Below are 14,128 nucleotides of genomic sequence, written 5' to 3'. Positions count from 1 at the left end.
GCAAGGACCGAGGGCTGTTTCTCTGGAACATCAGACATAACTGCACACACAATTTCTGACCCAGTTTGCTTGTGCAATTACCCTGTCTGAGAGCACCAGGCAACACAGTCAGCACATAATATCTAGCCGCAATAACTGTCTGTGCAAATAAAGTGTATAGGTGAGCGCTCGTTTCAGAAGGCACAATTGCTACTATGGCTTTTATTAAACCCACTCATTTTATGACTGCCTGGCTGGTGCAATAAACCTTTCACTTTCAGCTAAGGGTATACATGGGGCTGCTGTTTCAGCACTAGCAGCAAAGCTACAGCAGCTCCAGTGCAGGCATCTGAGAACGAACAGCAAACGCAGCCCATTCCCCCACTTCGGGAAGTAACTTCCATCCTTTGGAAAAGCTCTTGCACTTAACATAAGTAAGTAAGCACAGCTGCTCATGTTTCAATGGTACATTAGCTGACAATGTAACCTTCAGAAATCCTGACTATTAATCTCTGCTGGCTTTTCTGTAAGCTCTCCTACCCTTCTCCTTGCTCGTTGCCCAGATACAGACCTTGTTTTGTTGATGCTATCAGCATTTCATTAGGATGTATGCAATAACTCCCCCTTGCCTCTGTAAGGACCTGTCTATATTTCTAAAAAAGAGCAGAAAAACCTGTCTGTACAATGCCTGCCTCTGCCAACAGCACTCACTGAGTGAGCATAGATCCTAGGCGGCTTTTAAATGAGTCGCTGTGAAAACAGCATCTCTGGGATCGTCAGAGGCTGGATTTTGATCTTACACCACTGTGGAACCCAAGTAACATCAAGCAAGGCAGAGGGTTTATACCAGCCAGACCGTGGGTGGTATCGGACCTTGGAAATCTGCATTTGTTTTTTCCCTTAAATTTTGCAGTAACATTGTACTTTCTATTCAAAAGCTAAGAAGTGATTATAAAAAATTACTTTTACTCATTTGTATGAAATGTACTGCTCCAACAGTGTTTACATGTAGCCAGGTGTTGTAGCAACACCAGGAGCTGTTTCCCTGGCAAATTATTCTTTAGGATCCAGTTTGAAAGGGGACAGTCTTCACTAAGCTTCCTACTTTACCTGGTAATCTGGATAGTCTAATGCCAAATCATTAATGCAAGCTACATTTGCTGCCTTGGAAGCCTTGTCTCTCTCTCGAAGTCATGGCTTTTCGCAAAGGTAGAACTGATTATCTCTGTCCTTTTTGTGCCTCTCAGGTTACCCCAGCTCTAGAGGACTCCTGAGGTCACCTCTCATGGTAGTTTGCATTCTAACGAACTGAACTGTGGATTATTTTTGAATGAACTATGAGAAAGTTTGTACATCTTTTCCAGTGATGTTAGAGAACTGCAGGTAAATACCAAAGGACTGGCAGCACCCAGGTGGAGCCCATGTTGCAGAAGACTTTTGTGGGAAGCTGTGATGTGAAGCAAACTCCAACCCCAGCTGAAACCTTTGGGAGAGATCACCAATTCCACTTAAAATCATAAGGCACCAGCTGGGAAAGGGCTTTCAGTGCATAGACCTGCGAGTCAAGCTGAAACTGGAAGGAAGATAAACCCTAAAGTGGGGTTTCTGGTAAAGCAAAGAGCCTTTCACCTAAAAGCAGCCCTACTGGCAGCATTTCTTCCTCAAGAAATATTCACTGCTGCATAATGTGGCTTGCAAATCACTCATGCTTTGTGTCTTCTGAGCCCTGAATATCCAGGAAACAAACAGTCCTCTTGAATGGAGAAACACCTATTTCAGAAACACAAGGATCTTTGTATGCCGCATTTTCATAAACAATGCTCAGCTGGAGCCTCCCAGACTCAGGGCACTTGTGAAATCCACCATCACTACCAAAATGACAAACCTTTGCTTCCATTTCTAGAGCTGATTTGAGCAACCTTGACATCACCAAATGTCCCCACCACAGGCAGGCTAGCGTCTGGCAGACCTGTGGTAGAGGTAGGAGATCCTGCCATCCAAACCAACCTGTCCTCTTATAGCATTAGGTTTTTTCCATGCTTATTTGCATTCTTCACACACAAATGAAATGCTGCAAAAGCAAAACACCAGAATGACTTCTCACTGCTACTGTTCCTATGTAACCACCAAGCCACTGTCAGAGACAGAGGGGGAAGAGAGGATACCTGGGATACCTCGGTGGAAAAAACAGTGGGCAAAATTGCCCAATTTGTCTAAAAGTCAAAAGCATTAAAAAAAAATACTGCAGAGGAATAAACCAAAAGAAAGTAGTAATCACGGTAATACTAAGAGTTACAGTGACAACAACACTAGACACTTTCTTCAGGGGTGAAATCAAGCCTTTTGAATTGTTGGATCACTACATGTCCCTTATTTTTTATATTGTTCTGAACTGACATGAACACAGCAGCCTCCCAAGGGAAAAAAAATAAAATATATCTCCTTTTCAGTCAATACTGCTATTATGTCCCAATCAGCAGTGTACTCTCAGAAGCTAAAGAAACCCACCAATAAAATCAATACCCACCTCCAGGTTTTATTCCCAATGGAGATCTCCTATCACACGCCCACCCTTCACTACAGTCAGAAACATTAATTTTAACCTCATGCAATCTACCAGATGCAAATAGCCATACTCAGGGAAGTCCTTATTCTGCTTAAGACCTGAATAATTAGAGCCACCCTGAAACAGGCAGACATGTTTGAAAGTTTGTATTTCACCTCTCCTTGAGAACTAGAGATGTATTTTTTATCACCAGACCTTAATCATAAATTTAAATCTGACCTGAAATGAGACCAAACTCCTCATTTGACTTAATCAATGAAACCTGTGAAAACACGTGATCCCCAGCTCATGGAGCACTACAGAGGTTCAGAAGCAGCATTTCTAGCAGAACAGAAAATAAAATATTCCAGAAATTCCCTGCAAAACACTACATTTATGAGAAGACTGCATTAAGAGGCAAACCATCCTGTGTTAATAAAAGAAAATGTTTTGATTTTTCCTTCACCTAAGTTGTATTATAGTATATAAACTTCCCTAAGGACCTTCTGAGCTAAAAACTTGAATTGGTACAGAGAAAGCTCTTTAATATCATTTATGGAAAAGTCTTGCAGGTGGTTTAACTTTGCCCCTTCATTATATATGGGTTGCTTTTTTTTCTTCCCTGTTTCTATACGCTCAGAATAAACATCTCTCCTTACTATATATTGTGTCAGCCACAGAAAAGCTATCAATAGGTGTTAGATTTCTTTGTTAATAACAAATCTCTCAGATCTGCAGGGAGTATCCAAGCAGAACATCCCCGTATCCAGGCATCTGGGAAAAACTGGCTACCGTCAGATTGTCAGTGTCACAGCCTTGCCTGTAAGCTGAGTCATTAATCACTGATGCAAAGAGACACAGAAAGGGACACCATGTCAAGATTTTGGCTTTTAAAATGTGCTTAAACTGTGAGCGATTGTGCAACTGAGGGGTGTCCACATGAACAGAAAAATCACTTGTGAGTAGAGCAGCTCTCTCTGCAGCCCTCTCCAGCAGCAAGACTGAGCTGACCTCGGGTGCTTGGCTTGGCAGGGCATGGATATGGATGCGCACATGGACAGGGAAAGGGGAAGCAGTGGGCTTGTGCAGCCCAGCTCACAGAGATAGCTCTTCCCACATTACACATCTTTGGAGCTCTTCTCAGCAGGTTCCTGTTTGTATACAGATACCCACCAACTCACTCTGCTTGGCTTACAACTTGCCCTTCAGGCTTTGATATTTAAACATTTGACATAACCATCAGGCACCTGTAAGCAGTCAAACAAGTACCTTTTTTTTTTTTTACTGGTACGATGTAATCTTAAAAATATTTTATAAACACAGTCTTGTGTGATATCTATCAGAAAGGTCTGTAAACATCTGTTTGAGTGCTATGACTTATGACAGCTCTTCAGAGGCAGTCCTTTGCTCTTAAAGGGAAGATATATGAAAACAGAAGGATAAAGCCTATAAATGTTTATAGCTCTGTACTTAACTCACACCCAGGCAGTGGACTGGGTAGCAGTCCCAAGAGAAGATGTATGATCCTCCTACATTAAGCTATGCCCAATTTTAAAAGCACCTCTGAGCATTCAGACACTGTGTTTACAAAGCTTTGATGCTTAAGCCTTAAAAGTTTGACCTTACCCAACACATGGGGAGTAATTTTCACAAGCACAGCCAGAAATCAGGGGAGGAAACAGATGCCAGCGGTGAAATGGGCCAAATGCTCAGGCTACAGACAACACAGGCTGTGATCTGAAGGGCATGAGATCTACTGAGACATTTCAGAAGGTCGTATCACAGTTATGCTCTGGTATATATGCATGGTGCTAATCATGAGAGAGCATCATTGGTTACTGATCCCAGACACTGCCCAAGCAAACCATCATCTGGGGAGAGGAGAGAAAAATCCCTGTTCTTTGCTTTTCTCTGATCCTTTCCAGGGCTCAAGCACCTCCTCTAAGGGACTGCTCCTCACTTAGACACTGCTACGTACCCACCAGATGACTTCAGGGAGAACCCCAAGGCCAACATCTGACCATCTATTAGCTCTCCTTGGCTCCTCTGCAGAGAGAACAGGTGACCCTACAGCTACTCCTGAGGTCAGAAAGTGCTAAACTCACTCATCCCTCCCTGAAAAAAAAGGGGTCTGAAGGGGTGGAAAAGCGATCATATACAGCACAAACCTGTCGATGTGCATACTGCTCATTTCCAACACCATGACCTGCACAGCTCCAGGTTTCTCCAGCTCAGCTCTGGTTGAGTTATCACTGCTTGATGGTTATAACAAGCTGTCAAATAGCAGCTGAATTGCATTGACTGGCCAGAAATGGGGAGGCAGGCCACAGCCTGTTGCAAAGGCAGAAACATTTCCAGCTGCTTGGTCCTCAATGAAAAAGCACAGCTGTGAAGTTCCCTCTCCTCCATGGACAGAGGAACATGCCTGTGAGCTGCTGTTGGGGCAGCTCAGCCAGGATGGGAAACTCCTCCAGTCACAATGGCTGGAGCTGGTGTCTGGGGCCCCACTACCTTGGTCATTCAAAAGTTTCTGGAGTGAGACCCTGAGAAACAAGGCCATCTGAATGTGGCTGCAGAGTCCATGTCATCACAGCTCACTCTTTATGTCCTATCACATGTTCAGAGTCATTTTTTAGATTCTTTGAATGGAGCAGAAGCAGAACAGCAAAGCAGCTGCAAGTCAAGACCTCTTGGTCTACCAATCTACTGCTAAACCTTCCAAATACGAAGAATGTACCACGGAAAGGTCAATCCCTGACATGAAACTATTCTCTGTAAGAAAATCGCCCCTCGCTCCTTGCTGCAGCTCTGCATGCCTCAGATGCTTTCATTTAAAACTGTTTTTTTACTCTTTATTGACCATTTTTGATTGATCTAGCCAATAAATAGCCAATTGGCCATTTTTCGCCATAACTTTGGGTTGCTAGGCCACAAAACCAAGGAAGAACATGCATCAGAGCAGAGAGCTAACAGCAGGCTGAATTATGCCTTAGCTTCATTTTCTCCTGCCCACCACCTTAGTCTCAAATTCATCCCTGATCTTGCATCAGGATGGTCAAGTCGAGGTATGAAAGGAGAAGACTGGCCTGGACTACAGACTAATTACCAGTGCTCCAGGTGTGTCCCTAGCATGGGGTTTAGCAGTGTCATTTCTTTCTCGAAGACCCTCTACACTTAAGCTATTTCACTGGTTTGCAACTGAGAGTGCACACTGTAAGTTCCTAAAGAGGACAGACTGGGGAAGGGCTGTGCATGCAGCAGAGTAAGAGGAGATGTGTGAACCAAAGTGGGCTGTGGGATCAGACAGCCCAGGAGAAAAAGAAACCGTTTTGCTCAGGGGAGGATTCCAGAAGATTTGTGAAAAAGTTGTATGTCACACCTGCCGGACCTCTTGCACTCGGTATCTGCTCATGGTTCTCGGAAAACACCCTTCCTCCTAGATTCATCTGCTCTATATTAACCGAGCAAGCCTCACTTCAGCTGACATTCACCCATCTAAGCAGTAAGTTATTGAAGTTCTCAGTTTCTCTGAAATGGGCAAAAATATCATGGTTAGCTTCATCTTTTTTCCACTGGGCTTCCCCAATCCTTCAAAAATTCCTCCACTCCTGTTATGCAGAAAACTAACAGAGTCAAATGAGTCCAGTTAGGGAAAGACGGGCCAGCAGAGCATGCTACAGAAGCATGAATAGACATTTCCAAGCAATACTGAGAAGACCACTCTTGCAGCCATGGAATTCAATATTGTGCTGCTGCAGTGGGCTCTACAAGCCCAGCCCTAGCCTGTAGGGCAGGCAAGGAACCCATCATTGACATGAGGATGGCCTCCGTTCAAGCACTCTCTCCGGTTTGCTTCAAGTAGGACTCACACAATAGTAGAAAGAATGAAGGGAACAACAAGAGAGTTCAGCAAGCCTGAAAACACAGCCGGAGAGGAAAAATTGAAGAAGCTAGAATTGCCTAGCCTAAAGTAAAGAAGGATGGGAGAATGGCAACTGTTTTTGATAGATGCCTGGGAGCTGGTGGAGGATCTGCCAACAGAGGCCTTTCCAAATGAGTCACAAGCATCTGTCAAAAGTGCTCCACCAGGAATCCTGGCTGTGGGCCAGGAGATGGGCTCTCTGTACCTTGTGAAGTTCATGCCAGCCTACCCTGTATGAAGCTGCACTGAGTGGTATCTCTCTTTTATCCTGCTCTGCAGTGTGCCTGCAGCTAACGGTGCTGAGGCAGCTTCCCAGGACTGACCCAGATTTGCAGACTCCAACTCTCAGCTACCCCCAAACCTCTGCCTTTGCTGAGATGACCAGGTCGACAAGGCCCTAAGCAACCTGATCAAACTGCTTTGAGCAGGGAGCTGGGCAAGAGACCTCCATAGCTCCCTTACCGCCAAAACTACTCCATGTGGGAGGCAAGCGCTCAGAGGTTCACCAATCTATTCCAAGATTCTGTGGCAAGGCCAGGCCTAGATTCACGTCAACTTCTCCCCGCAGGTTTTACCTCACTCCTCCGACAGCATCTCAAGGTGAAGATAGTCCAGCCCCAGGCAGGACATCCCTCCCCCCTGCACCTTTTCCAAGCAGGGATTTCCAAAGGATGGAAAGCTACCGGAGCCCATAAAAAGCAAACTGAAGCACACAAAACAGATGGGCTGGAGTGTGGAGGCACTTACAGCAGATGGCACTAAAATATTAAACTAACATTACCGTATGCTTAAGCCGTGGCCTGGCTTGCTGCTGATTGCAGAGCCAGCCTAGTGAAAACATGCAGATGAGAAATGAGCCTCAGATTGCTAAATCACCCTACCAAACATCCCCTTCCCACAGAAAAATGCCTCACTAGCAGCTCCTCCAACAGCAGGGACACAACACACTAACGTGATGCAGACAATGTTTTGCTAAACAAAAAGCATTCCCAAAAACTTAAGGGCTCTCCCAGGTCTCTGCTGGAAAACAACCTCCTTGAGAAGCCGTGTAAGATCAGTTTTCTGTGGCACCAAATGCGGGGGGGGGGGGGGGAGGGGGGCGCGTGGACAGGCACACGGAAACGACAACGGACAATGACACACAATGAGAGCTTAAAGGGTAAAAGACCACATTGCTTTGTGCTTGTCCACTGTGTGACAGCCCAGGACATCATGAGATGGCATGAGAGGTACCAGGGAGGAGGGAAAACATGTTCTTCAACCCAGAGCATTGGCCAGCATCACTCCAAAGCCAGGAAAGATCCCTACTGCAGCTTGTGACACCACCTGAGAGACACCAGGCCACCACATAGAGATGGGGTCTATGAACCTTGGTGTCCCTCATGGGTGCTTAGAGCCACAGCAGCCATAAAGGGTGTGTGGTAAGGACAGGTTCTTGTAGGGGACTAACCAGATTAATGCTGCAAAAGCCTTTCAAATAGGCATAAAAATCAAGATGCCTCAGAGCAGGATGGCATAGGACTATGCTGCAGAATAAAGCGTTTTAAATTATGAATTTTATTTGACCGTGTTTCCAGCAGGACCCTGCCTGCAGCCTGGGTCCTGCCAGTTGTGCCACCTGGCATGTAAGTGACAGCACAAACCCACAGACCTGAACCTGGGTTTTCCTTTTCCTACGTTAGATTTTGCCACAAAATAAAAAGAAAATGAAAGTACACATTGCTATAAATGTCCAAGTCTTTTTCTTTTTTTAAAAATCTGAGCTCAGACATCTGATCTGAAAGGTAAAAAGCTGCTGCACATTTTATTAAACGGAAGGAATCTCCCAATATTGGCATTGAAGGAGAGGCTGGAGGGAGACATGATGCCCCAGCGCAAGGGAAATTTCCACCCAGGACCAGGTCCCCGGGCTGTGGGACAGCAGCATGTGGTAAGCCAGGCTACCCTGGCACAGAGCAACCAACAGGCATGGCAAGAGAAGACAGGAAAGGACTCAGCCAAAATGCTCCTTCCCAACCTGCCTTGGTCCAGGCTTCTTTTGGGCTACTTACAAACTGCCCCAGGCCAAAGGATGCATGTTTCCAGGACAGCAGGTCTTTTCTGAAATTTCCTGCATGCCCCAGCTATGTGCAAGCCCAGCCTGGATGTCACCCCGGCTATACAATGTCACAGCACTGTGCAGGCCACACCAATCACTTGTATTATTTTCCAAAGCTTGTGAAAATCTGTTTCAAGACAGGGTTTTTTAGAATAAACCTAAAAATCTGCATTCCTTGCTCTGGTTACTGGAAAACACAAATGTGTCTGGTCTTCCTCCTCTGTAGCTGAATATATTAAAAAAAAGAAAAAAAGGAAACTGAGCTGGCAACCTCCTTCGCTGCAGAGCCACAGCTTGATGTGCTCTAAGCCCTGTTGTGTAAGGGCTGTGTCCACCTCTGGGAGGAGTGATGTAGGGGCAGTGACAGCTGAACAGCAAATGTCTTGCTACAGCTCTGCCTTGCCCTCTTTGCTCTGCAGGAGGCAAAGGAGCTGGTAACACTAACATAGGTAGCAACTGCACAACTCTGGCCAAAACAAAACCTGTGTTGCAGCAAGCAATGCCGTCTTTCTGGCCATGCAGAAAAGCAAGCGAGGCTGCTTAGAAGTTAACGGCACAGGAATAGCTCCACTCTTTCAAATCCAATAAAATGGAGGTAAGAAGTCACTGCCCATTTTTGTTACTGCCACTGGATGGCAACAGACGTTAAGCAGAGACATTGAGTTACCACGCATGCACTTGCTGCGGTCCACCTCGTTATTTAGGGCAATGGCTGTGATTTCAGCATGCCTAGCAGACACACCAGAAAGGTCTCAGAGGGATTAAACCACAGGCTGGCAGCAACACAATCAGCACAGCTGTTCCTGGGGTCAGGCTGAACGCTGGGTTTTCACTTTGCACAGCTTCTTCATGTATTTCCTGGAGCGTGCACTCAGCGTTTGTCTTGCCAGCCCAGGGCAAACTCTTCTGATGAGCCATACAAAGTATATTTAAAGTCATGGATATGAGTAAAAAACTACTTGGTGGAATTACAGTATCACACTGTGAAATAGTTAGCACTTACATGGGAAACTGATGGCTGACTGTTTTTGAATTACATATACCTAGCTACGGGCTGCCCGAGGGCCACAGAAAGATCTACCGCTGGGTGTCAAAAAACCAGCCAGGCGTGTCAAACAGCTTCATTTGATCCATCAGTTTCCTATGAATCTCCAGAAAGGCTGGGCTAGCACTGACCTGAACTCAGGTGGGACTTGCCATGGCCATAGGGAATCAGTTCCCACCTGGACTCTGTGACCGTCACTAAAACCATTCTGTTTTAATAAGGATGTGCAGTGCCAGTGTAGCACTTCGTGGTGATGTGTAACATGGAGGTAACGGGAAACAATGAAGGTTTTTTCTGTTTTCCATCGTTTAACAAGTATATAGTCACACATCTTGTTAGTACTCTCTTGATTATAAATAGCTATAATTAAGATAATTCTTTTAACTGATGAATGGTGACACTGTTCTTGCTTTGAGTAACATCGTTCTGCTGCACGTCCGTTGTGCAGCACTGACCCATCTCCCTCTATTCCCATCACTTTGGCTGAGCGTGGCCCATGCCAAATGCCTGCCAGGTACATCCGAGTGGGCATATGACACATATGATGTGATGTAAAGCTCTGCCAAGAACTCAAGCTGATGCTGTGAAGGCAGTCTCTGACCCCTTGGATGTGCTCTGCCGCATCATCTCCCTGCCAGCCAATGCAGCTCCAGGCTGATGGAGCCTGGGAGGACCCACAGGGGTTGCCAATTAACACATCCCCCAGTTCACCTCTGATAACCGAAAAACCACTGAAGGGTTTCATGTGAACTCTCTGAGGGACAAGCTCTCCTTTCTCAGGTCAGAAGAGCACCACACTCCACCTTCAATATAAAAATGTAACTAGCACCCAGAGACAGCAACCCCTGCAGCAAATACCCATGACTGGAAGGTAGTGTAAACTGGACCCTGCCATCATTCATATTTTACCTTGATGCCACCTTGAAATCAGCTTTAAAAAGTTACACAAGTTTTAGAAATAACCTTCTTGAGAGGTTTTATGTTTTTGTTTTCCTTGCCTTAGGCACTGCAGCATCTCAAGGGAGGAAAGCACGTATTGAAATACTCCTTTACGCACCACCAAATAGTAATTAGCTGTCTTGTGTCTGTCCCGGAGGAAAAGCTCATACCACTTCTGTCCTACGGGAATACAGACAGGAAACGTGGACACACTGCAATGCAGGGAGAAAGTCTGCTCACGCGTACAGGGGTTTTCTCTGATTGCTATATAAGAACAAGCCTCTGCTAGCATCAGTTTAGCCAATGACAGAAATTAAATCAGACACAAAAGATAGGCCAAAAAAATCTGAACACAATCGAGAGGGACTGGGAAGTGTAATAGGGCCTGAAATCTCAACATTGAAGGACAGGCAACTAGCTGTCCATGTGATATTCCCCAACTACTTTCCAGAATCCAAGACCAAATTGTTAGTCATCTGCCCAGAACAACACACAGACCACAACATGGTTGCAGAGACCCAATGCCAGACGCTGCAGGAAGGGTGCGGGAGGTAAATTCAATCAGCCCTAGAGCTTCTAGGGTTTGGGCAAGGCTTGGGCCAGTCCTACAAAAGAGGAATCTGGGAAGGGAGAAAGAAATGGTTGGAGCTCATCCTACTTCTGAGGGAGCTAAGAGATGCACATTGTGACATTGCGAGCTCTGAGAATCTGGCAGGAAAATATATCACCAGCAATAATGATGTTTCTTATTCAGCCTATTAATGTCATTAGTTCACTACTGCTAAGAATGTAATCATTAAGATATTTTATTGCACTGCAGATCTTGCTGTCCTCGGCACATCATGTGAGTTTGGACTGGTTCCTGACTAGACTCGCACACTTGGGTTCACTGCACTAGATAAAATCAGTTGTAAAAGTGTGCCACGTAAATGCTTCTGCCATGTCTCCAGGCCATCATGTGGTAAAATGTCTGCACAAACGCGGACAGAGGAAACAGATGCTTTCTAAGAAGCGGGGTTGGGGTTCGCCCCCCCTCCACCTCTATCCAGCTGTTTGCAAGGAAGCAGCAGCTCTATGAACTGTAAAACAACATCCGACAGAAGAGCTGTAGACAGCCGCTGCCCCCCAGCCAAGCCGGGGAGATGGCAAAGGGGGAGCAGGGCAGGTGTGGGGCAGCCTAGCGTCCCTCCCTCCCACGCCAGCCTACAAAGCCAGAGGCATGCAAAGGTCCTGGCTAGTTAGATCTGGCATCTTGCAAAGAATAAAATGCCTTTTTCTCTTGTGCACCTTGTGAACTAAGCCAGTTACAGGCTGCAGGGACCCCTGGCAGTGTCAGTGTGCAGTGACCGCATGCTGCCCCTTAGTCCTCAGGGTTTAGCTCAGACCAAAAGCTGGTGACAGCTCTAGGGGTCTGGGGGGGGGGGGGTCCAGTCCGACCTCAGTGCCTGGCACAGCAAGCCTAATCCTGGCTGGATCTACACTGGTGTTGAAGGGATCCCACAGGCAGAAAAGTGCCCTTAAGTTCACCTGAGTACCACAGAAGCGTCCTGCCATTCTCCCTCCCACAGCTGGATTAGGGAAGGGGCTTTCAGAGAGGCACACAGGAGGCCCAGATGAGCACCCCCAAACTGCCCACCTCCCTGCACTAGCCTGGAAGCATACACAAACCCCTCATCATTCAGGATGGCGAGTGTCAGCCGCCATGAGAGATTTAAGCTGCACCAGCTTCAGAAACACCCAGACCCAGCAAACTCAACCCCTCTCCTCCTCCGAATATTTTTTTTCCTAAAAGTATCCTCAAAAACATGATCCTCGCATCTCATCACTGGGAGGGGCAGGACCATCTCGCTGATTGCATCCCTTCCCTGGGGCAAGGCAGGTAGTATTTCAAAGGAAAAATGATCATTTGTTGCTCTTTGTCCTCCAGATGCCTGACGTACAAATCAGCCTTACCAGGGTTCCTGCTTGATCCAGCATCTATATGCTTAAGCCTAAAAATCATTGTTGCAGGTATTTTTTTTTTTCCTAAGAGATAGGAAAAAGAGAAAAAGAAGAAGATGGGAAGATCTGAGATGACACATGCATTGGCACAGGTGTGTCCAGCTTTGAGCTGAGGTTATCCAGTGCCAGCAGCTCCCCCTGCTCTGCACTATTAACATCTCCCCTGCAAGAAACAGGCACCTCTCCCTTCTCCCTCCTCCCCTTCTCAGCAGCACTGCAAAAACCAACATAAACATCTGCATTTACCTTTCTGCTTATTTAAAAATGGCAGTAGGGGTGAAGCCAAGGTACTTCTTTTGCCAGAGTCCTTGGAAGATACTTTACTTTGGTTAACAACAGTTTCTTCAATGGGTTTCTTCAGGACTATTCTTTCCTCCAGCTCTGCAGTGCTGACAGCGGAGGTTGGGGGCTCAGCACCTACTTTTGGTGCAACAAAGGAGCATTTCAGGTAGGACGTAGATTCTGCCAGGTTTTCCCTGTTCATCCTGCTCTCTGTCATCTTAGTTGCTTCATAGTCTGAGATGTCAGTGCGCAAGCCATTCTCTTCCTTGATAATGTCCATGACCATGGGCTTCATCAGAGGGGAGTCCTGCTCCCTCTTTGGGCTCTCTTCAGAGGCTGATGATGCATCGCAGGACTCGATGATGAGCTCGCTGTCAAGCTCAGCCTCCCTTTCCTCTCGCAGGATGCTATACTGGATGGAGGGGGAGGCAGGTGATGGAGGGGGCCCTCCAATGTGGCTGAAGGTCATGTAGCTGGAGTGCAGCACCTCCTCAGCAGCCAGTGGGTCCTCCGAGACTAGCTCGATCTCAGAGTCCCCCGACTCAGCACTGCTGGCTTCATTATCCAGGGGTGAGGAGACGGCGGGGCGCCCAGGCTTCACCCGCTGGTCTCTCTTCTCAGTGGAAAGGGCTGGTGACTGCTGCATCTCTGGGGTTTCAAAGGAAAAGGTTTTTGCTTCTTTGATGGCACTGATGAGCTCATCCTCTGACAGGCTGCCTTTGCCCTGGGATTCTGAGCCAGACGGTTCTGCCACCCCGAAAGAAAGGGGAGAAAAAGAGAGAAAAAAATTGTTAAGAATGAGATTTTCTGGCTGCTTAGGCAACAAACACAATAGATTTCATGCCAGCACAGATCCCTCTAGCAGGGCTGGTAACACAGACAGAAAGCCTCCCTGTCTGGGATGACTAACAGTAATAACAGCTTGTCCTTACAGAGCATTTCCCATGCATGTACTCGTTAAAAAAGCAGTATCATCAGAATCATGTACTGAGGAAAAAACTGAGGCAACAAGACAGTGCTGGTCAGTGCTTGGCCAGTGGCTCAGCAGTACGGTTTTCACCAGGAAAACCACCAGTCACAAGGAATGTGGGCTCAGGCCACATGTGACAGCACCTGACTGTCAGCAGTGGATACAGGTCTCCTCTGGGGACAAACACGCACACAGGGCTGGTGGGCTCCTGACCGCTACATAGTTACTAGTAGTTTTGTCAAACTTTAACTTTCAGGTGTGGCAAGTTCCAGGTCAGAAACTTTTCTCAGGTGTTTGGTTTTTTGTGTTTGTTTGGTTTTTTTGGTGAGGGGTGGGTGTGGATGGTG

The 14,128-nt window shown here is 46.6% G+C and overlaps 1 protein-coding gene across 1 annotated transcript in view; it reads right to left on the bottom strand.

Annotated features, from left to right (window-relative positions):
* The window catches only part of RTN1 (reticulon 1), a 120,901-nt gene that overhangs the window by 35,523 nt on the left and 71,250 nt on the right, over positions 1–14,128 (bottom strand). Inside the window, exon 3 of the mRNA XM_005439048.2 lies at positions 12,776–13,558. Within this exon, the coding sequence (XP_005439105.1) occupies positions 12,776–13,558 (783 nt within the window). The remainder of the gene's footprint in view (positions 1–12,775; positions 13,559–14,128) is intronic.

This window comes from Falco cherrug, chromosome 7 (genome assembly GCF_023634085.1).
Source record: "Falco cherrug isolate bFalChe1 chromosome 7, bFalChe1.pri, whole genome shotgun sequence".
Lineage (NCBI taxonomy): Eukaryota > Metazoa > Chordata > Aves > Falconiformes > Falconidae > Falco > Falco cherrug.
Note: the sequence above shows the minus strand (reverse complement) of the source record. Positions and strands in the feature narration are given on the sequence as shown.